At 51.6% G+C, this 22,430-nt stretch overlaps 2 protein-coding genes across 2 annotated transcripts; one reads left to right on the plus strand and one right to left on the minus strand.

The window, feature by feature from the left end:
- Positions 1 to 12,170: 12,170 nt before the first annotated feature.
- Positions 12,171 to 18,875, plus strand: NRROS (negative regulator of reactive oxygen species). The gene is made up of 3 exons (XM_071437294.1): positions 12,171 to 12,290; positions 12,699 to 12,822; positions 13,055 to 18,875. The coding sequence occupies exons 2-3, from the start codon at positions 12,715 to 12,717 to the stop codon at positions 15,011 to 15,013; spliced, it is 2,067 nt and encodes a 688-aa protein (XP_071293395.1). The 5' UTR covers positions 12,171 to 12,290; positions 12,699 to 12,714; the 3' UTR covers positions 15,014 to 18,875.
- Positions 18,876 to 19,016: 141 nt separating this feature from the next.
- On the minus strand, positions 19,017 to 22,345 carry CEP19 (centrosomal protein 19). The gene is made up of 3 exons (XM_071437293.1): positions 22,188 to 22,345; positions 20,259 to 20,420; positions 19,017 to 19,546 (listed from the first exon to the last, which is right to left on the minus strand). The coding sequence occupies exons 1-3, from the start codon at positions 22,303 to 22,305 to the stop codon at positions 19,185 to 19,187; spliced, it is 642 nt and encodes a 213-aa protein (XP_071293394.1). The 5' UTR covers positions 22,306 to 22,345; the 3' UTR covers positions 19,017 to 19,184.
- Between the last annotated feature and the right edge of the window lie 85 nt (positions 22,346 to 22,430).

Here is a 22,430-nt window from a genome sequence, read left to right on the forward strand (position 1 = left end):
AGGAGGAAAAATCCTAAGGAAAGGATTTTCCATAAAAGATGTCTGTGCCACACCTCCTGCAGGAGCAGAGAGGTTTGTGCTGGTTTGCCAAGAAGGCAGAGATGGTTTTTTTAGCCTGAGGTACCTCAGAGTCAGCTGAGCAGTTGTTTGGGCTATTTTTCCTGCCCTGACAAGGGATTCAAGGGCTTTGGTCAGGGGGAACATCAAGTGTTCACAGCCCCCATAACAGAAATCAGTCAGATTAACAGGTCTTGGCTTTAGACTCCTACAGGATTTCGGGATAAGTGAGCCTTTTATCTGTCATTTTAATAAAATCCAGAATTCCTTGTGGTTTGCGTGTGCTGTGAAATCTGTTGGATGCTGAACAGTCAGTCCTGTGTCCCTGCCATATCTCTGGGGAGGTGAGGAGCTCCGTGTGGTCACTGGTTTGGGGACAAAGGCTGTTCCTGGCCTTGGTGGCACTTTGTGCTGGCCCTAAGCCACTTGTGTGACACCTCGGGTGCTGCTGACACACTGATAAATCAAGGTGGGCTGGGAAACTCCCTCCTGCAAAATGCTTTGATCCCAGCTGGAAGGCTGCAGTGGGTGTACAATTTTGGGAGCCCTGTGTGCTCCTTCCCCTGGCAAAGGCCCCTTGGTCCTGTCCCTCCTGGCCACGTTTCAGGTGACAAACCCAGGCAGGAGCAGATGGCCCCGGTGCTGTGGCTGTGCTCTTCCCTGCCTGCCTCCCAATGTGACAGTGAGAAATCCAACTTTTCTCCCTGCCTGTCTCTGATCTACATTTCTAAACTCCCTGAGTACATTGGGTGTGTTTCCAGATGGCTGCCTCTATTTTTTTTCCTCTTCCATTTTGGCTGGGTTGATGACAGCAGCCTTGAGTTAAAATAACCCTGGGCCTGATCATAGTCTGATCATGCAAAACTGGTTTTTTCAAAGTATTTAAGAGGTGAGCAGCCCTCAGTCATTCCTTAAGCAATGTATTTCCATGTGAATATTTCAGTTTTTACATGTTATAAATAGCTCTTAGATGTGTAAGTGAATTTTTTTTCACTTACTTGCAGTGAAATCTGCAGACAGAAAGCAGCATTATTGAAATTGCACTAAGATCCTTTGTACTCTTAAAAAGCTGCTTTTCAGGGGGCTGGCAGTGGCCATGCTTGACTCTGTAAGTGACAGTAGCCCACCTTGTGCTAAAGTATGATTGAAAGAAAAAATGAATGAAGCAGTGAATGACCACAGAAAGCTTTTCCTGCTGGACTTGCTGTTTCATCCCTTAAGCAGTTTTTTCCTACAGCTGGGTGAGGCTGTGTGACTACCAAAGGAACTCTCCCATCTGCCCACGAGAGGGCAAAGCTGTGGGAGCCTCGACCTGTGCTCAGACAAGTGCTGAGTACAATAAATGTTTTTAATGTGGAACCTTCCCCCTTAACAATTACTTCCTGTTCTTTTCAAACACCAAACCAAGCTAAAAAACCTCAACAGAAGTGGGTGATGGACATAGAATTTTTTAAAATTCACTCCTTCATTTGAGCCCTGCGTCCTGAAATAGGCTGAGCAAATATTTGCATTTCAGAAAATTATTTTTAGTGACACCAGAGTGAGCCAAAGCTCCAAGATCACCTTAAAGGACTGAAAGGGATTTGAGAGGCTCAAGCAAAATGTCAGATTTGCTGTTCAAGGTCCACTTTTTCCAAGACTTGCTTTTCTTCCCCTCAGGCCTTTCTGATGAAGAAATAGTGATATCAGCAGAAGATTATTTTTTAAAAATCCATTGCAATAGAAAAACAAAATAAATCAGAGTAATTGAAAGGCAATTTTGAAAATAAACTCGAATGCTACAAGTGTTGTTCATTCTTCTGCAGTTTTACCAAGTCAGGAATTGAAGGGATTTTCCCTTCATGCCTGCACTGGCAGGTGTGGTGTGAGCTACCTGCAGTGGTTTCATGTCTGCTTGATTTATTTTGACTTTTTTATTTTAATGTGGAGCTTCCCTTGCTTAGGAGAACTCAGCCATATCCCATCACTTTTAAATAGCAATCTAAGAGAGTAAATTCTGCCTGCCCCAATGTGTGGCTTTATAAAGTGCTGCACAAACCTTCTAGTAAGGAAAATGGATGTTGGCCAAAATGCTTTTTTATTGCATTCAAATACTGCAGGGGTTAACATTTTTTGTGGAATCCAGATTGGTTTGGTCTGGAAAGGACTCATCCAGCTCCAGCCCCTGTCATGGGCAGGGACACCTTCCACTAGACCAGGCTGTACAGCCTTTGCCAGCCCCAAATCACCTTTTGGGCTTCTTTGATGGCTTCCTGTTTGTTTTTCTGTGCACAGGTGACAGAGGCCACTTTCCTCACACCAGGTCCCATCTGACACTGGGCACCTGACCCCTCCCACAGGCTCTTGGGCAAGAACAGAGCTGGAGGGTGGCATCTTGCTTTGGAAGCAGCCAAAAGACTTTATCTCAGCTTCAGCATAAGGTTTGATCTATTCCTGGGTAAATAATCAACATGAGCAGAGTGGGTCAGAGTTGGAACATCAGTGGGGCTCAGGAGAGGGTGCAGGATGGAAACCAGGTGGTTTTTAGTGCCCACCTCACCCCACAGTGCTGTGCAGCTCTGGGATGTGACTCTGCTGAGCTGCTCTTCCTGGCAGGAAGGTGGAGAGCAGGAGGGAGATGTGATATTGATCCTGAGCCTGAACCTCCCCTCCTGTGCTCCTGTGCTGATTCAGGTCCCCAGCTGAGAGCTGGAGCTGCTTTCAGTCTCTCCCAGAGATGGCATTTCAGATACAGCAGTGATGTCACCTCTGTTACACTGGTGTCACATGTTCGAGTTTGTTTTAAAACCCCACAGAAATATCCTGGCAGTTTTCCTGTTTTCTTACCCAAGACCAAGGGATATGTCCAAGGTGCTAGAGCGAGCTCCAAACCCAAAACCCACAGAGAGGCTTTGTCCTGGTCCCTCAGGGAGCCTGCTAGAAATGCAGGGATGCTGTGTCCCATGGCTGAAAACCTGAGAAAAGAGAATTTTGTAGGGTGCCTTTGCTTCCAGCAGGTCTGCCTGCCACACCAGGCTGTGGCACAGGGATGTTGGCCCTTGTGGCCAGAGAGGAAGATGGGTGGGACATGCTGAGCTCTGCAAGGAGCTGAGAGAGTTTCACTTCCCTTTGGGGTTGTGACTGAATTACTCACTTCTCTTAAGCAGAAAGGCAGCAGGGAGGGAGTTTGTGGGGCTGCAGATGGGGGTATTATTTTTTTTTTTTTTGGTCAAAATTTGCATTCCTGAATGATGTCACAGCAGTGACTTGTCCAAACCTTCTCCTTCTGGTGACTTACAGTCTCCAGTCTTGAGAGTTTTAGGCTGAAAACTGACAGAGAGGAGGCTGAGATTTGATATTAGGAAGAAATTCTTCCCTCTCTGGTTGCCCAGAGAAGCTGTGGCTGCCCCATCCCTGGAAATGTTCCAGGTCAGGTTGGAGGGGTTTGGAGCAACCTGGGATAGTGGAAGGTGTCCCTGCCCATGGCAGGGGTGGAACAAGATGGCCTTTAATGTCCCTTCCCACCCAAACCATTCCCTGATTCTGTGATAAAAGACTGGTTAATGTGCTGGGGTAGCTGGGTCAGGGGGATTTGTTGCTTTCAGTGTTTATTTTATTGTACAGTACAACAAAGGTCAATTTATCCACACGTTTGGCAATCCTGTGGGAAAAGCTCGGGCAGCTCCTTCAGCTCTAACTGCAATCCAAGTCCAAACTAGATGAAAGCAACCTGGTTGTGGGACTTTCCAGCCCCTGAGGAGATCTAGGAGGAATCACAGGATGGTTTGGGTTGGAAGAGACATTAAAGCCCATCCAGTCCCACCCCCTGCCATGGGCAAGGACACCTTCCACTATCCCAGGCTGCTCCAAGCCTTGTCCAACCTGGCCTGGAACAATTCCAGGGATGGGGCAGCCACAGCCACTCTTGGCAAAGGATGAGAGGTCTTCTCTGACTTTGGGCACTGGCTTCTCCTGCAGATGTTCTCCAGAGCATCTGGACTGTCTTGGATCACAAGGGAGGGGATGCACTTGGCTTCCAGCTGCTCAGAAATACGAGGTTCTGCTGCTTCAGCGTCCAACACATCCTGCTGCATGCTGTGCTCTGTCACTGTCACATTTTCTGGAAAAATCCCTTTGCCCAGGGTTTCTCTCCTGGGAAGCTGAGAAGCCTCAGAGAAAAAGGAAAACAATATTATCTCATTTGCTTCTCCTGTGTCTTGCTGCTTTGGAATGTGGTTGGAGATTGTTTATCCAACAGGTGAATTGTTTTTACTTAATGGCCAATGACCGTCAAGCTGTGTCAGGACTCTGGAGAGGGTCACGAATTTTCATTATTATCTTTAAGCCTTCTGCATGTATCCTTTCTCTATTCTTTAGTATAGTTTAGTTTAATATTCTTTAATATAATATAGACCATAAAATAATGAATTAGTGACACCGGCCGGGGGCTATTTACAGACGTGAACAAGATGGGGCTGCTATGGACAGTGCTTCGAGCTGTTTATTTTTCAGCAAAAGTCTCATTACATGATTATGACAATGGGAAGATGCCAGCAGCTCACATTCCAGGCAGCAGACCAAAAAAATTAATGTTACAACTTACTTTATAAGCTTCTTGACCAATCACACAAAGCAAAAGCGCATTGACAGTAGTTCTATCCAATCACCATAAGCACTCGTGCCTTTGGTTAAAACAATGCTTGCTTATTTCCAATACAATACCTGCTTGTAAGCCTTAAAACACAACGCACAGAGCTCCATTATTAAGCTTCAACCTTCCTAATATCTTGCTAGATAAACTTTCTGTAGCTTAGAGAGCTATTCAGACAAGCGTTAATACACAGGCCATTGTTCTATTTGCCCTTGCTTTTCTACATTTTAAATACTTTTTCTGCTGACCTATCTCATGCCTGCTGCTTTAGCTCTACTCACAGTTCTGCTGTATCTGCCTTTTGCAGCTTTCCCAAAACCCTCTAATTTTGTAGATTACCATAATTAGCCTTCTAAGAACATGGAGTCAGATTCATCTTTCTTTCCTTCCAATGACGGGGGACCCCAGAAAATACCACAGCACTCTGAGGACCAAGAGATCCAGATGTTCTCCTGCTCTCCCAGGAGAAATTCACCTCATCCTCGTGATGTGGATCCTGAGGAGCCCGCAGACCCCAGCCTGGGAACAGCAGGAGGGTGAGGGCTGTGAGCAGTGCTGCAGGGAGGGGCAGGGGAAATGAGATCCCTGCTGCAGCTTTCCCTCTGCAGCCGCTTCCTCCTCATTTACAGCCCCAGCAGGAAGAGCTGTGACCACGGATGGAGCTGCCTGGGCTGGACCTGCCTGTGGGAAGGGAACTGGGCAGAGCCTCGCCCCCTGCATGGGGTCTGGGAAGGGGCTGTGGCCCAGCCACTGACTGAGTGTTCCAGATTGCAAGGCAAGATGTATTCTATTACCATCTGTACGGCTGCTGTCTTGTCAAGTGGGCAATTTTCCTTATCTCTCTCTCTGAGTGCTCACAATCACTCCTCCCTCGGGAGGGGACATTGCTGATAACAGCCATTGAATGTCCCTGCATGGCTGATAAGAACTACAGCATCCCATTGGGAGATGTGAGCCCAGAGGGAGGAGCCAAGCATTCCTACCTGGATATAATCTGGAGATTCTGGAACACCAGCACGGCTTCTGCACTGGATTTCCCAGAGGAACAGCAGCTGCCTCTTCCACCAGATCTTCAGAGGCAGAGACTGCACCTTTCTCCAGGATCCCTGCTCCAGCAGAGCCACCCTTGACACTGCAGGAGGGCTGAGCCACAATTCCAATGGGACTGCTGCCAACAGCCTGACCCACAGGGTGTCAGGTTGGGTTCTGACTCTGTCAGTGTTATTCTAGTTTACTGCATTGTTTATTTTATCCTTTTATTTTCTTCCCTATTAAAGAACTGTTATTTCCTGCTCCCATATTTTTTTCCTGAGAGCCCCTTAATTTAAAATTTATAGCAATTCAGAGGGGTGGGGAGGGTTTACATTCTCCATTTCAGGGGAGGCTCCTGCCTTCCTTAGCAGCCTCCTGTCTTTCCAAACTGAGCCACGGAGCCATCTCAGGACAGAGCCCTCCAGTGCTGGCTAATGTCACTGTTAGGCTGGATGTGACACACACACGTTATCTGGGTTCAAGAAGAAAAAAGTTTTTTATTCTGTGTGTTCTGCAGCTTATATACTCTTAACAAAGCGTGATCTTTAGTAATTAACTACATCACAATAACTTATTATATTCATTGGTGCAAAGCAATTAACGTCAATATAATTGGCAAAAGTTTTACAGAAATTTAATAAGGCACCTGTACACATCTTCTTAGGCACATAGTCTAGCTTACAAAAATTTTCATGTGTCCTTTCTAATCTGTTTTCATGCTGACAGCCTTGTCTTCTTCCTTGCTATGGATACACTCAAAAATCATCAATTGTTATTTCTTTTATTAACTCAGCTTTGCTTGCAGGCCAGCTGTCAAGCCCTTCCATAGCTGCTTGTTGGAATCAGGGTGAAGCAGAGGGATGCTTAACACATCCCTTGCTCACTGGAACAGGGATGTGTTAAGCACTGTAATGCCAGGCCAGAGCTAGATTTTAGAACCTGTTAACAGTGGATTTTAGAACCTGTTCTTGTGTGTGAATATCTGAATGTCCTTGCTGTGCCTTTATATGTGCAACAAATGCTCCTGGCAAGAAAAGCAGTTGTTGAGGAAATGAAAAACATCACCCTTATCTGAGAAACCAAAGTGTTAATAAACAGGTAATAAAGAAAACAACATGAAGATGTTGGTGCTAACTGTGAAGGCTGGGTGAGTTCTGGTGCCTTCCACAGCCCTCTGAGGCTTCAGCAGTTGGAGGTCCACTCCCTTTGCAGGCAGCTCTCACAAGCATCCATACCAGTGTTCAGTCAAAAATCCCTCTCCCCTTCCCACCCTGCGCTCTCAGGAACGTGGGTTTGACTCCCACTAATCCTGTTCCTCCCTCTCTTCTGAGTCCCACAGAGGAAATGGGCACCTTTTGGGCACTGAGGGGTCAAAGGTGGCTTCCTCATTGGGGTTTAGATCCTTCACCAAATGTCCTCCAAGCCCAAAGACATGATTTTCCCCAATTGTTTTTGCTGCAGCTCACCTGGATCCCTGTAGGCTTGTTGCATGTTGTCAGTCTGGGGGCATTTTTGCCTCCCTCTCCTCCCTGATCTCCCACAGCCCCAACTCCTCTGGTGTTGGCAGCCAGTGTGATGCTGCAAGGGTGGCTGGGCAAGCCCAGGGCTCTGCTCACAACAACCCAGAACTACTCCTGGCTTCAAAGAAGCCTTCTTTGAGCCCTGCTTTCCATCAGAAAACCTGGCAAGAGCTGGGAGATTGCTGACAGCTGGAAATATGCTGAAGAAATTCCTGGCTGTAAGGGAGGTGAGGCCCTGGCACAGGCCCTGGCACAGCCCCAGGCCCTGGCACAGCCCAGCTGTGGCTGCTCCTGGATCCCTGGAATGTCCAAGGCCAGGTTGGACAGGGCTTGGAGCAGCCTGGGCTGTAGGAAGGTCCCTGCCCATGGCAGGGGTGGCATGGAGGCCTCCCAGAGGGGCGTGCTGGGGCTCCAGGGGCTCCCAGACACAAAAGTCACTGCAAAAGCAGAGCCTGGAGCTTTACTGACAGATGCAAGAGCTGGCACGTGCCTTTCCTCGGACCCAGGTAAAGCAGCAGGGAGGTGGTTTGGGCACAGCTTGGGGGAAAAGTTGGTTTTGAGGCTGATTACAAATCCTTGGGTTTTGTCCCTTGGTTTGTCCTGCAGGAACTGCCCCAGAGGAGCTGTGCTTCCTGCAGAGCTCCAGCCCTGCTGCAGCTCTCTGAGCCCACACTCCTGGTCAGCAAGGCACCATCCTGGGATGGGACACATCCCTGGCTACCCCTGAGGTTAAATTCCCTTTGGGAAATTCAGCCAGATGAAACTCCAGAGCTCAAGTTTAAGCTTCAGGCATCGAGCTGTCCATTTCAGCTTTTCCCTTTTGCCCATGGATCAAATTCTGTTTTCTTTTTTGTGTTCATGTTTCCTCTTAAATTGAAGGCAACTACTGCTGCTGGCAGCTCCAGAAATACAGGGCACCTCAGGCTTGTTTTATCCTGAGAGGTGATTAAATAAAATAAATTAAATTAACGATGCTTTGCACCATCATCCCTTGCAGAACCATTTTTAAAATTCTTGCCAGTTCTCCATCCCACTGGGAGTCAAGGAAGCCCATGGAGAAATATTCCTGTTTCCCTTTTCCCCCACTCAACAGGTTCTGCTGCTGAGTGAACCATGAGTGACCCTTCTGGTGCTTCCACTTGGGAATAAATCACATTTCCTGCAGGAAAACACATGCTCAATGATGGGGCTGCTGTTTCCTGTTGCTGTTTCCCCTTTCCTGTGTCCTGTGCTGGGTGCGTTCCAGGAGAGACCAGAAGGGAACCTGCCCTCTTATCACAGCTTTGCTCTTGGGCTGGGTTTGACAACTTGAAGGCTGTTAAGGGAAAAAGATTGGAGGAGGAGGAGGGGGGGGGAGGAACAGAAGAAACTCACTGGGTGTAAAACCATAAGGGGATTCCCAGTCCTCTCCTACAGCTGCAGGAATTGCAGCTGCACGTCTGGACATGGCTCCAGGCAGCTGAATCTCCTTCAGTTTAACCCACCCGTGCCTTTGAGCTGCACTGGAGCTTCCTGAAGGGCTGATCAGAGGAGCAGCTCAATCCCTGTCCCTTCCCTGTGCTGGTATTAAATAATAAATTACCCCCTGTGAAAAATGCGTATTTTATGATTGGCTTTTTGCAAATATTAAAATGAATATTCGATGAGTTGTGTTAGAAAGTAATGCTGTATTAATTCTCTTAAGTAGTATGTTAAATACAGTTTTAGGTTATAACATAATGTTAAAATAGAAACTATGCTCTGTAAGATACTTTTTTTAAAAGAGAGGAACGAGGTACTCCCACTGAGATAGCAGCCATAGGACACCTGAATCTTTCAGAGAAAGAGAATTTATTGCTCACTTATTGGAAGAAACAAACTGATGCCATCAGGATTAAGAGAAAGAAGCTGAAACTGACAGGACAGAATCTTTTGTTTGAATGGAATTTATGCATCATGTATGAGGTGTATGAATATGCAACAGGCTGTTGCTTTTAAGAGTTAATCCTCTGTTAACGTGGGTCCTTTTTCTGGCTCATGTTGCCCAGAAAGAGGTACCTGGACTCTCTGTAACTCTTTGTTTTTATTGTCTCATATTGTCCTAATCCAAATTGTCCAAATTATTATTACTCTAATTATATGACTATTTTTATAAGCATTTTATTACTATTAAACTTTTAAAATGTTAAAACCAAGTGATGGGCGTTTCTCACACCCCCTCTCGAAGCACACATCAAATCCTTGCTGAGAGGGCTGGGCGGGGGTGTGAGGGGAGGAAAAGGAGGGGACCCAACAGCAGCTTCAGGACCTTTTCAGAGCCATCCGGCTGCAGGATGTGGGGAAAGTGTGAAGAGCAGCAGCAGCACAGAGCCGTGGGGTCAGCTCTGAAGTGGGGCTGCTTTCCAGGAACAGCAGCGTGGGGAAAACCTGGATGGGCCCTGCAGGGGCTCTGCCAGCCCCTGGAGCTGCTGGGGATGGGGGTTGCACTGCCCTGGCTGTGGGGATGGGCTGGGGGCAGAGCAGGGCATGAGGGAGGTTGTTTGGTCTCCCAGTTCCTGCTGGGCTGCAGGAGGAAGCTTGTTTGACCCCCCAGGGCATCACCTTGAGGGTGGCACCACAGAAAGGAATCCATCAGAAGCCTCCCAAATCCATCAGAATCCATCAGAAGCCTCCCAAATCCATCAGAATCCACCAGAAGGTCTCCCAGAGCCTCCTGATCCAGAGGGTGGAGGATGCCCAGGTGCTACAGCTCTGCCAGCTCCTGTGTCTCCAAGCACCAGGTGAGGGGTTTGAGTGTGGGCTCCTGGCAGGGTTTGGGTGAGGAATTTGTGCTTATCAGCTGCTCTCAGCTTTTTGTGTGCCCTTGAGCAATGCCATGGGAATTTTGCCCTTCTGTGAGCTTCTGCCAACTCCTGTTCGCTTCTCTCTTCTCCTTCTTGATTTTTATACATCAAACTTCCTTGAAAATGGAGGAAATGAAACCACAGGGCTTTTTTGTGAGTGACAAGGGAGAGGTCAGCCTCCTTCCAGAGAAGAAATGAAATTTAGGGGGAAGGCAAGAAAATGATCTCCCTGGTCATTTTTGCTGGTTTCAGGAGTTTGGGGGCCACGTGGTCTGGCAGTTCATCTCCTGACTCTGCAAATATCCCATGGGCACCATGGAACATGTGGCATGTGGAGCATGGACCTGATGATCCCAGACAGGTCCTGCTGCAGGGCTGGACCCTTTCCCCATAGTTCTGAACCCTTTCCCAGCTGGGTAGATCTGGGCAAAGTTTTCCTCCTCAGAGGCTGGGTTTGCTGGGGACTTGGGGGTGTATGAGGACCCTGGGAAGGGGGAGACATGGGGTGAGGAGATGGAGAGCAGGGGTAGATGGGGCTGAGGAGGAAGGGGACCTCCCTGTGCATATTGTCTTGGGAATGTGGATCTTTCTTTCCTGAAAAGCCATTTCTGCTGACTTTCACACCGGGATTAGCACTCAGGAGGTCGCTGCATCCGGGTGTCTCCGACTTGGGTTTGCTGAAATCCCCAGCAGCCCCAGGACACCCAAAGGTCTGGGAGCAGGGGGATAGGAATGTCCTGAATCTCACCTAGACAATGTGAGGGACAGGCACTCACATTGTCTAAGTGTGGAGTTACTGGAGACTCAACACCTGGGACACGTCCAGCTTGGCTTGGGATGCAACAGGAAATACCAGCACCTTATTCCCCCATGGGACACACATCCCTTGGCTCCTCTCAAAGACCTGAGCTGGGGGTTGGAGGCAGGAGGGGTCTGGAGGGACACAGGGGCGATAGATGCCATGCAGGGGTGGCATTTCTCCATCCTGCAGGAGTGATGGCGTGGCTGTGCAGGGCAGAACCACTCTGGTCACCATCTCTGTGGGCTGAGACCCCTGGAGCTGCGTAGAGGAGTCACCATGCAAGGCTTGTCCCCAGGAGCTGTGTGACACCCTGGCTGCCTGCTGGGCCCCGTGGTTCCTCCCTGCAGGGTGTGAGTGAGTGCATGACCCGTGCAGGGAGTGCTGTGCTCAGTGAGCAGAGCAGCAGGGCCCGCTCGCTGCCTCCATGTGACTGCAGCTTCCGTCGCTCCTTCCGCAAAGCCTAAATTGGTGCTCAGCCACAGGGCGGGTGGCACACGGCCCCCAGGGTGGCACACGGACCCCCAGGGTGGCACACAGACCCTGAGGGTGGCACACAGACCCCTAGCCCTGTCCCCAGGACCCCCTGAGAGCAGCTGAGGGGCTGCAGGATGGAGCGTGCCAAAGCCCACGCGGTGAGTAACTGCACCCCTTACCTGTGCTGGGGGAAACACCCAGTGTGGGGGTTCCTGAGCCCGTCTGGGGACCTGCGTGTCACCAACAGCCGTGCTCGAAGGGCTGTGGCTGCGTGGGCTCATGCTGGGGTTGGTGTGAAGCGTGGGGAGCAGCCCGGCAGCTCCCAGAGCTCTTGGATGTGGGCTCTGGTGTAGGGCTGCGGGCAAGGGTTTCCTGCTGGGGCTGCTGCCTCCTCTCCTGCCTGGCCAGGTGCCATCCCACCAGCTCCAGGGAGCACTGGGAGGATGGAGGTGCTTCTGGTGTCGGGAGAAGCTGAGGAAGGTTGAGGTGGGTGAAGGAAAGTGGGAGTTTCTGCAGAGAACCAAAACTGTGTTCTTTGGGTGCAGCAAGGACCGAGGTCCAGGACAGCAGGGTTCCTCTCCTGCCACCGTGCCTGGGTAGGAGTTGCTGCTGGACCCCAAGGATTTGAGAGGGTGAAAGGTGCTGTGTGTCTGTTGCAGCCTGGGGAAAGGGGACTGCCTCTCCATCTCCCCCAGAGAAATAAATCCTGCTTTGATAAGGCACCAGCTCAACACTTTGGCTGTCCCAAGGAAGGAGATAGCCCAGGACATGCCCTGCTCCCTCTGTGCTGAGAGGCTCTGGCTCCCTGGCTACCCAAAATAACCCTGTTCTCCTTCATGCAGTGGCAGCTGTGAAAGTGCTGTGTGTCAAACACTGGCTGAGCCCTCACTGCTCATTTGCCTGAGTTTCAGCTTTTCCCCAGATGCAAATGCCGTCAGCTCCGCTCCCACCAGGTCAGTGATGGGCCAGCTCCTGCTGGAGAGCCTCTGCTTCCCTGGAAGGGTCCCCAGCAGGCATGGGCAGTGGGGGGACGTGGGGGGGTGGGCTGGTGTCCCCTGGGGGAGTGTTTGGTGCCAAGAGGGGGCACATGAGCCCTGCTGGGGGCCACCCTGCTGGAAGGATGCAGCTCAGTGGCCTTCACGAGCAGCTGTGCAGCAGTGACGGTGCCTTCCCCCCGTGTGCTGCCACCCCCGTGCCTGCCCTTCCCCAAACTGGGGGAGCCCCACCAGGGCTTCTGAAGGGGTGGGTGGGCTCAGTGCCAAGGCTCTGTGCCCTTTATTCCACGGGCAGCATCACCTGGGGCTTTTGGGGTGGACAGTTTGCAGCTCCTGACCTCCTCCCTTCTGCCTCCCTCTCCACAGGAGTGCCGCCACTGAGATGGAGGCCCCGCTCCCTGGTCTCTCCCTGCTTCTTCTCCTCCTGGCAGTGGGATGGGGAAGCAGGATGGATGCAGCCTGGGCATCATCTCCTGGGGGCTGTGCGCTTGTAAGTCCTCTCTTGTGAACCCTCACCCGTCTGAGTGCTTGGTCCTGCCTGGCAAAGCCCAGGCAGCTCAGCATCTCCAGACCTTCTCCATCCCAGCTACTGGTTGGAGCGGACTGGTGTGCCAAGGCTACAAGCAAAGAGCCACCTCCTCCCCCCTTCCTGTGCTCCCCAGACTGCTCCCTCTTCATCTCCTGCCTCCCAGGTGGTGTTAGATATCCTCCTCTTTCTTCAGGTGCAGAGCATCATGGACTGCACTGGCAGATGGCTGAGTTCCATCCCAGGAAACCTTCGAGGCGATACCGAGGAGCTGTTTCTTGATGACAACACTATCCAGGTCCTGGGCAATGCCTCCCTGCTCCTGTATCCCCAGCTCTGGCATCTCAGCTTGACCAGGAACCGGCTGGAGCTCATTGAGCCCGGTGCCTTCCTCAGCAGCCAAGGCCTGGAGGTGCTCTCCTTGACAGACAACCTGCTCTTCACCAACTACTCGCTGACAGCTGCTGCTCTTTCTGCTCTGCCGGCCTTGAGGATGCTGGATCTGACTGGAAACCAGCTCAGGGAGGACATGGTATCAGTTTTAGTCTCAAACATCTCTTCCTTGGAGTCCCTGTCTCTGGCCAGGAACATCATCATGAGGTTGGACTCGTCCACCTTCACAAACCTGACAGAGCTGCTGGAGCTGAACCTGGAGAAGAACTACATCTTTGAGATTGACAATGCCTTTGAAGGGCTGCAGAGGCTGCAGAGGCTGAACTTAGCTTACAACTACCTCCCATGTCTGGTGGGGTTTGACCTGACCCAGCTCAGGGTGCTCAATCTCAGCAACAATGTCATTGAGTGGTTTCTGACCATGGAAATTGATGACCTCTTTGAGCTGGAGGTGCTGGACCTGTCCCACAACCGCCTGCTGTTCTTCCCTGTGCTGCCAAGGCAGAGCAAGCTGCACTCCTTGCTGCTGCAGGACAACAGGATGAGCTTCTACCAGCGGCTCCCCAACGGCACCTCCCTGGCCAACGTCACCATGCAGTTCCTGATCATCGATGGCAACTCCACCAACATCACCACGGTCAGGCTCTGGGATGAGCTCTGCCACAGCAACCTCTCCTCCCTGCGCCTCCTGGACATGAGCCAGAACGAGGTCTGGGGCCTGCCAGATGATTTCCTTGCCCAGATGCCCTCCCTGACCCACCTGAAGCTCAACCAGAACTGCCTGGAGGCATTTCACCTGTCGGAGGAGGACCCCTTGGCCATGCTGACAGAGCTGGACCTCAGCCACAACCAGCTGGTGGAGCTGGGGGTGAAGGTGGGCACTGGGGACATCCTGCCCAGCCTGAAGCTCTTCAACCTCAGCTCCAACAGGCTGCAGGCTCTTCCTCCTGGGATTTTCACCCACACCAGGAAGATCACTACACTGGACCTCAGCTACAACCGGGTTGACCTCTGTCCCCAGCCAGGTGAGGCCCAGAGTCTGTCCTGCGTGGACATCAGGGGCGTGGAGACCTTGAGCCACCTCTCCTTGGCTGGCTGTGGTCTGCAGGGGATGGGCGGCCGCCCCTTCCAGGGGACATCGCTGATGCACCTGGACCTCTCTGACAACCGCCAGCTGCTGTCCAGGGACCTGGGCTGGCTGCAGGACCTCGTCCTAACACTGCAGGTGCTGTCTCTGAGGAACACCAGCCTCTCCTCCACCACGGACTTCTCTGCCCTGAGCAGCCTGGTGCGCTTGGACCTTTCTGGGAACTGCCTGGCCGCGTTCCCCGCCTGGCTGGGCGCGCTGAGGCTGCGCAGCCTGGACCTGCGGGACACCTGCCTGCCGGCCCTGCCGCGGGACCTGCCACACCAGGCACCGCTGGGCAGGAGCCTGCGGGAGCTCTACCTCAGCCAGAACCCCTACAACTGCTGCACGCTGGGCTGGTGGGACGCCCTGCAGCAGGCCCAGGGCCTGCATGTCCCTGACAGGCAGGAGGTGACCTGCAGGCATGGCCCCCGCGCGCTCAGCCCCGGCGCGCTGCCCCAGCCCGTCCTGCAGAGCTGCCAATGGCAGACGGCCAACATGGAGCTGCTCTACCTGGTGCTGGCTCTGCCCACCTGCCTGACGCTCCTGGTGGCCTTCGTGGTTGTCTTCCTCATGCTCAAGGAGAAGCTGCTGAAAATGGTGAAAAATCGGTGTGGGGTGTCCAGCCCATACTAATGGCTGAGGAAGAGGAAGGGCTCGGGAAGAGTCAATAATAGGGGGTGGTCAGGAGTGCAGGTGATAACCCCTCCGAGGTGGTGAAGATGGAAAGCGGATGGATGCAGGACAGGAGGTGCTGGGAGAGCTGCCATTCCTGCCCTCATGGTACCAAAGGGTGAGAGCTGTGTCTGGTGATGGAGCGCTGGGAATCCTCGAGGAACGTGTCTGCAGCAGAAACCTTCAGCTGGTGCTGGTGAGAGCTGGGTGGACATGACATCAAACATGCCTTGGCTGAAAGGACAGGTTGCCCAGAAAATCTTTGAATGCTCATGTGTGGAAGTGTACAAGGCCAAGTTGGAGTGGGCTTGGAGCAATGTGATCTAGAGGAAAGTGTAACCAGATGGATTTTTAAGGTCGTTTCCAACCCAGACCACTCTGGGATTCTGTGACAATTTTCTCCAGCACTGCTTTGCCCCCGACCTTCCAGCAGTTCCTTTTATTTATTCCCACCTGTAGCCAACTCAAAAAGTCTTCCAGATCTGCAACCAGCCTCCACAAAGTGCCCCAGGCTGGAGCAAACATCACTTGTGGAGAAGGGTCTCTGTAGCCACAGCTTTCCACTCTGCTCTTGCCAGCACTGCAGGCAACCCTGCTCATGCACCATGTGGGTGTGCTGATAAACACAGGCGTTGTCAGCAGGGCTCAAAGACACATTTTGGGGTGTTGTTTCTCCACTAAGTCACAGTCTGGGCCAGAAAAGTCCATTAGAAACAGCCCAAGTTGCAGCAACAGGAAATATCGATTGAAAAGCAGGAGAGTAAATTACATCCCTCAGTGATATTTTATCATGGATTTCTATTTCTCCAGTGACTGCTGGATTAAACATACAAAGGAAACGAGAAATCCTTCCTCCTTGTTCTGCAAGCCCTGCTCTGGCGGGCAGTGCCCGGGGGTTTCCTCCACCCAGCTCTGCTCACAGCAGCTCTGCCTCTGCCAGAGCAGCAAGCACTACCTGGGGAAGTGCTGCTCTGCTCCTCGGGGGTCACTGAGGGGAAAGGAGAAGTGATGGTGGTTTGTGCTAACTCAAAAGCCCTTCTGAGAACAGGAGTGGCTTTATTCCTGTGGCACTGTTGGGATTTTTCTAGTGAAACGTGTTTAATGGGAACAGGGCACAGGGAAGTGTGCAGCAGGGTTGGAGTGGAATTCTGGGGGCTTGTCCTGCCTGGGTGTGGGTGGGCTCAGTCGGTGATGTGGGGTGTGCTGGGGATCAAGCCTGGTGGAGTTGCCCTGTGAGGTGATGGAGGGAGATGCCCAAGGCTGGTCTGAAGCTGGGAGGATGCCAGGGATGGTGCAGGCAGGGGAGCCAAGGCTGGCAGCAGGGCAAACCCTTCCCAGGCACGGGTGTGGGACTGGGCTCATGGGGGAGCCTGGTGTGGCTGCTGGCTGTGCAAGGCTGGAAAATGCATGGGTCAGACCCTGCTAGACCAGCCAGCAGCTCCACTGGGGCTGAGAGCAGTACAGGCTCTGGAGACCCATCTGTCAGATCTGGCTGGGAAATGACTGCTTTCTGCCCCAGTTTTAGACTGAAATAGCCAAAACCAAAGCAGGCCCCAAGTGGGGAATCCCTCAGCCTATTTCAACCCTTCTTCTGCCTGTAAGCTGCACCCTGGGGGACAGCAGTGACCTATAAATACATCCCTACACCATTCCCCAATTGCATTCTGGTGTCTCCCTGCTGGCAGGGTGAGTGGGTGCCCCTGCGAGCTCCCCTCTCCCTGGGGCTGGGCTTGGAGGGGGATGAGTGTCCTTCCCCACCTCCACAGCTGGAGAGGGATGTGTGTCCTTCCTCACCTCCACAGCTGGAGAGGGATGTGTGTCCTTCCTTACCTCCACAGCTGGAGAGGGATGTCTGTCCTTCCCCACCTCCACAGCCAATGCTGCTGCTCCATCTGGCATGGGGTGCAGCTGTGGGAGAACACACAGGGAGGAACCCAGGCACCTGGCACTGCCCAGGGCATGGATAAGAAGGAGGGATTCTTAATTGTATGGAGCTGATGGGGATATTCAACATTCCCTCATCATGGTGCCTGGAAGGCCATGGCTCACTTGGAGCTGTGATGTGAGGGGATGTTGGGGCAGCAGGAGGAGATTCCACTTTCTGAGGTGTCTTTACAAAGCTGCTCTCAGCATCTTTGCCAGGCCATGGTGATCAGGGAAGGTCCTTGGTGACTGGAGAACCCAGGGGTCCCACCCAGCTTCAGTAACAGCCAAAAGGCCATCCCAGAGAGCAACAGGGCAGTCACCCTCACGTTGGGAAACCCATGGAAGAAATGTTCTTTGTTTGGAGCACAGCTCTAGAAAAAGAGGGTGGCTGGAAAAGTCAGAAGTCAGCATGGGCTGCGGAGGCTAAATTATGCCTGCCCAACCTGCCTTCAGGATGACCCAACCCTTCCTCTCAGGATGAAATGGATGAGTGTGTAGGCAAGGGCAGAGTGGTGGATTCCCTGTGCCTCAGCAAGGCTTTGGACACAGTGTCCCACAATGTTCTGCCTACAAGTGCAGATGTCAAGGCCTGGATGTGTCTGGCAGCCAGGCAGGTCAGGATCGGTGGGAGTGAAGTGCAGAGGGCTGTGGCTGGTGGGATGTGCTCACCAGGAGGCTGCTGAGGGGACTGTTTTGGGATCTGTCCCATGTCATGTCTTTATGCATGATCTAAAGCTGGCTGTCAAGAGCCTTCCTGTCATGTTCCCAGAGGATCCCAAACTGGGAAGACCAGTATGGCTCCCTGCTGAAGGTCTGGGCTGGGCTGGAGGAATGGGGACCAGGAACCTCACAGTCCAGGCACTCCTTTGGCCTCATGTAGCCCTCACTGGAGAGGGGGCCTGGGGCTGGGCACAGGCCATGTCCTGGGCAGGATGAAGCTGGGGGAGGCTGGAAGTGGAGGAGAAATTCCCAGGGGCCCTCTTCCTCCCAAGTGGGAGATCTTTCTGTGTTGTTACGTTGCAATTGTTGAGGCAAGGCCTGTGCCAGACCCCTGCATGCCCTTTCCTGTCCTGGGAGAGCAGAGTCGGCCTTCACTTTTTTTTTTTTAATTTTGACAAGTGAGGCCTCATCTTTTATTTCTCTCCTGACTGAAGACCCCCTTGGCCAAGTGTGAGCTCCCTTGTCCTCTCTAGTAAAGCACTCTGGTTTAACTGACACTTGCTCCATGTTTTTCACAGCAGTGACTCATTTTGGGGTGTAGGAGGAGAGCTCTTCCAGCTGCTCCTCCAGCCACTCCTCTTAGTTATTTCAGCAGTGTGTTGAGGCCCCTCAGTTTGGGATGAAGGCCCATCTCACCCTCAGCCCTCACAGCTGCCTGGGTTCAGAAAGCCAAAACCCAGAAAGCTTTTGGAGTTGTAAAATTTCCCAAAGAATCCTAATCTTAGTCCTCCAGGTATTACATGAGAGCAGGACTGATGTAGTAGAGGCCAGCCAAGGTAGACAGCTGGATTAAAACCTTCAGTGGGACAAGTTTGTCTTACTCTAGAACCATCCCCAGCCTCTGACCTTCTACCACTCTGGTTTTTCAGATACTTTAAGCACATTCTCCCAGAACTGAGCACTTATGAGGAAGCATCACCCAGGAGTGTAAGGATCCAATCATCCCATTTTAGCAGTTTGAAATGACTGTGTTTTCAAAAGTACTTTCAAGACTAATTCATTTTCAAGATATTCCTATTCTCTTACATGTAAGGACTTATTTTTGTGTAAGATAAAACTAGAGATTTAATCATGCTAGGGAAATGTGAGAGTAATATTCTCAATGCAGAGTTGATTTATCCAGAATGACTGATACATATTTAACTTCCCAGCAGGCAATAATAATCACCCTATTTGTACAGTACAGCTTTAACAGTGTCCTCAGGACATGAATATTTAACACCTCATTTTCAGCCAAAGCTGACTGAAATGTAAAAAATGGAAAGATTAAATAATTCAAAATTCTTTTATGTAGAAAAAGACTAAAACCAGCCAACAATTTCAGCTATGCAGTTTCCATTTAATCAAGTCTGGCTTCTTAAATAAAGCTCACTTAAGCCTGGGATTGCTGTGGCACCTTGGGTTCTCCTGAGCCAGTGTATGGTGACATTGTTCTCTCTGCTGGGACACTGAGACTTGTCTCTGAACATCCTGTCTTTGTCTGGAATCACATTTCTTCATCTGACTCCGTGTCCCAAGCACAGGCCTCCAGGTGCTCATCCTGTGGGAAATCCACCTCAACGTTGTAAACAAAGTCAGGGTCATCCCTCCTCTTCCTGTTCTTTTCGAAGAGTTCATCCATGATGCTCTTCCTTTTGGCCAGTTCCTTGTCATCCAGTTTGTTCATGTCCTCCTCTGGGTCAATGGTGTGTTCGTGGTGGTATCTTCCCAAGCTCTCAGACAGGCTCTGTCCTTCCAGATGATCTCTCAGCAAGCTGTAGAGCTTCTCTAGCTGGCGCAGGGAGACCCCTTCCAGGTAGGGCTTGTGCCGAGGGTTGTTCTTCAGCTGCTCAGCAGCCCTGCTGCAGTCTGGGGAGAGCCAACACAGCTCCAACAAACCTCTTCCCACTGACACACCTCCTCCCAAACCCTCCCCAGGGGTGCCTCCAAACCCTCCAGGCTCAGAGAGCCATTGACATGTGGGCTCCTGGGAGAGGCAACATTACCCCGTTGCCACATTTCTCTTCACAGAAAAAAGCAAGGCACAATTCTTCTCAAAGATTTCTGAGATTCACATTCTCTGAACTTAACACAATTCTTATCACTTGCTGTGCCTGTGTTGTGCTAAAGTAGAATGCGATGTGGAAATTGTTTACCCAAAGTGAGGATGTTTTGTTCCCGTGGCCTATCAGGGCCAAGAGAGAGTGTGTGTGTGTGTGTTGTGTGTGTCAGACTGTCATGGGACAGTCACGAGAGAACCAGAGATGAGTGCAGTTCTAAGCAGTGCAAGCAGTTGTGAGTGCATGGCAGATTCAGTTTAGATACAATGTACATAGTGTAATATAATAAAATCATTAATTAGCCTTCTGATGATGGAGTCAGATGCATCATTCTCTCTCCCTCACCAACGTCGGAGTTGCCTTTGATTTACAACAACCCCAGCACAGCCTCTCCCTGCAGGCTGCTGGGAGGGCACTCAGGGTGCTGCTACCAATGGACTCCTCTGCATGCAGCTGGAGGAAAAGAGTGAATTCATTCCTGCAGACAGGAAGGAATGCATTCAGGAAGGAATGCCCCTCACCTGAGAACCTGGAGAAATTCCTGATGGGCATGATGCGCTGGCGAGTCTTGTCCTGGACATTGTCTCTGTAGATGAGGATGATGGAGGGGGGCTGGAAGCAGACTCCACATTTCTGTGCACTGAAAATCATCCTGGCTCCATCAGAGTCCCCAGCAGCTGTCCCTGGGAAACAGGGAAAAAGGAAAACAGGGGGCAGAGTCTCTCAGTTGTGGTATTTTCTGGGGTATCCTGTGGCAGGAAGGAAATGATAAATCTGACTCCATGTTCTTACAAGGCTAATTTATTATTTTATGGTATTATATTAAAGAATGCTATACTAAAACAATATTAAAGAATAGAGAAAGGATACTTACAGAACAAGATACTAATGAAAAACTCATGACTGCTTCTAGAGTCCCAACACAGCTTGACAGTGATTGGTCATTAAGTAAAAACAATTCACATGTTGGATAAACAATCTCCAACCACATTCCAAAGGAGCAAAACACAGGAGAAGCAAATGAGGCAATGTTGTTTTCCTTTTTCTCTGAGGCTTCTCAGCTTCCCAGGAGAGAAATCCTGGTGAAGGGATTTTTCCAGAAAATATGGCAGTGACACTCAGTGGTGCTCCTTTTGTCAGGAGTTCAGCAAAATCACAGAACCCCAGAGTGGCTTGGGTCAGAATGGGCTTAAAACCCATTCTAATTTAATTATGAAATTAAATTAGAGGGGACTTAAAAATCCAAATGAGTTGCAGATCCTGTTTCCCAGCTCAGAGGACTGCACTGAGTGCAGGTGTTACTTTTATTTTGAATAAAATAAATTGCTTAAAACCCAATGTTTTTGTTGGTTTAAATATTTTTATTGGTTTAAAACCAATGAAAAATTTGGTTTTAAATGAGTGAAAATATGTCAAACACGAAGGTGATTTCCAGACTGTAGTAAGGCAAAGTAACATATTTTACCCCCAAAAAACAATGTATTTCTCCACATCAAGAAAAATGGCATTATTGTTGAAAAGCTGTTTTGAGGCAGAATTGGAAACACTTCCTCCTTTTATAAATTCACATAGGAAAGAGTTCGAACATGCAGTAATGTCCTTAATAGTGAAAATTTCCAGTGCCAGGCTGGCGGGGATTTGGAGGAACATGGAGTAGTGGAAGGTATCCCTGCCCATGGCAGAGGCTGGAACGAGAGGAGCTTTAAGGTCCCTCCAACCCGAACCATTCCGGGATTCTGCGAAGATGAGAAGCACAAACGGGAGCAGCTCTTCGGATCTGCGGCAAAGAGCGTTTGGATCTCCCGGTAACCGGGCTGAGCCCTTCTCTGCCGGCGTCACCGGCGGCTCCGGCAGCACAGCCGGGTGTGGGTCAGGGCCGGGGCCGTTCATAGCCACGGTTCAGCCGCACGAACGGCCGAGGCCCGAGCTCTGAGCTCGAGGGGCAGCGGGGCAGGGCCGGGTTGGTCCCTCCCAGCCGGGCCCATCCTGGGAGGGGCAGGGGGGACCACAGTGAGTCCATCTGGTGCCACCTCCCTGCTCCAGCAGGGCCATCCCAGAGCCCAGGGCACACATTGTGCCCAGACAGCTCTGGGATATCCCCACTGAGGGAGACCCCACACCCTCTCTGGGATCTGTTCAGGGCTCAGGCACTGCCCAGGAAAGTTCTTCCTCATGTCCAGGTGGAGCTGCCTGGGCTCAGGCCCTGCCCGTGGCTCTGGTGCCATGGCTGGGCCTGGAGCAGAGCCCGGCCCTGCTCTGCCCCTCCCTGCAGCCAGGGCCAGCCAGGGCTGAGGGCCCCTCTCAGCTGGGGCTCCTCTCCAGGCTGAGCAGCCCCAGCTCCCTCAGCCTTTCCTGGGCACCCACATGCTCCAGGCCCTTCCTCCACAGCCTCCGCTGGCCCTGCTCCAGGAACTCCCTGTCTCCCTTACACTCTCGCCCCGTCCCCTCACCTCGGGGGGCGCAGAAACACATTTCTTCCTCTTCTCCTTCCTCCTCTTCTTCCTCCAGCTCCATCTCCCGCTCCCGCTCCTCCCCCTGGGCGGTCCGGCCTCTCCGGGCGGTTGCCATGGCTCCGCCGCCGCCGCCGAGCCCCGGCGGTAAAGGCCCCCTCTACTCAAGGCCCCCTTCGGGCTGCCCTCACCAACGCCTGCGGAACACGGCGCCGCGGAGCAAGGGATGGGCGGGCCCCGCGC

The sequence above is a fragment of the Agelaius tricolor genome, unplaced genomic scaffold (assembly GCF_023055355.1).
Source record: "Agelaius tricolor isolate 1412-34295 unplaced genomic scaffold, bAgeTri1.0.p SCAF_12, whole genome shotgun sequence".
Classification (NCBI taxonomy): Eukaryota; Metazoa; Chordata; class Aves; order Passeriformes; family Icteridae; genus Agelaius; species Agelaius tricolor.

What these genes read in the sequence shown, in the direction of transcription:
- NRROS (XM_071437294.1), top strand. Translation starts at nt 12,715, where the DNA reads ATGGAGGCCCCGCTCCCTGGTCTCTCCCTGCTTCTTCTCCTCCTGGCA. An exon ending in CTCCTGGGGGCTGTGCGCTT is followed by an intron (nt 12,823 to 13,054) that starts GTAAGTCCTCTC and finishes CTCTTTCTTCAG; the next exon opens with GTGCAGAGCATCATGGACTG.
- CEP19 (XM_071437293.1), bottom strand. Translation starts at nt 22,305, where the DNA reads ATGGCAACCGCCCGGAGAGGCCGGACCGCCCAGGGGGAGGAGCGGGAG. An exon ending in GTGTTTCTGCGCCCCCCGAG is followed by an intron (nt 20,421 to 22,187) that starts GTGAGGGGACGG and finishes CCTGTTTCCCAG; the next exon opens with GGACAGCTGCTGGGGACTCT. An exon ending in GAATTTCTCCAGGTTCTCAG is followed by an intron (nt 19,547 to 20,258) that starts GTGAGGGGCATT and finishes GGCTCTCCCCAG; the next exon opens with ACTGCAGCAGGGCTGCTGAG.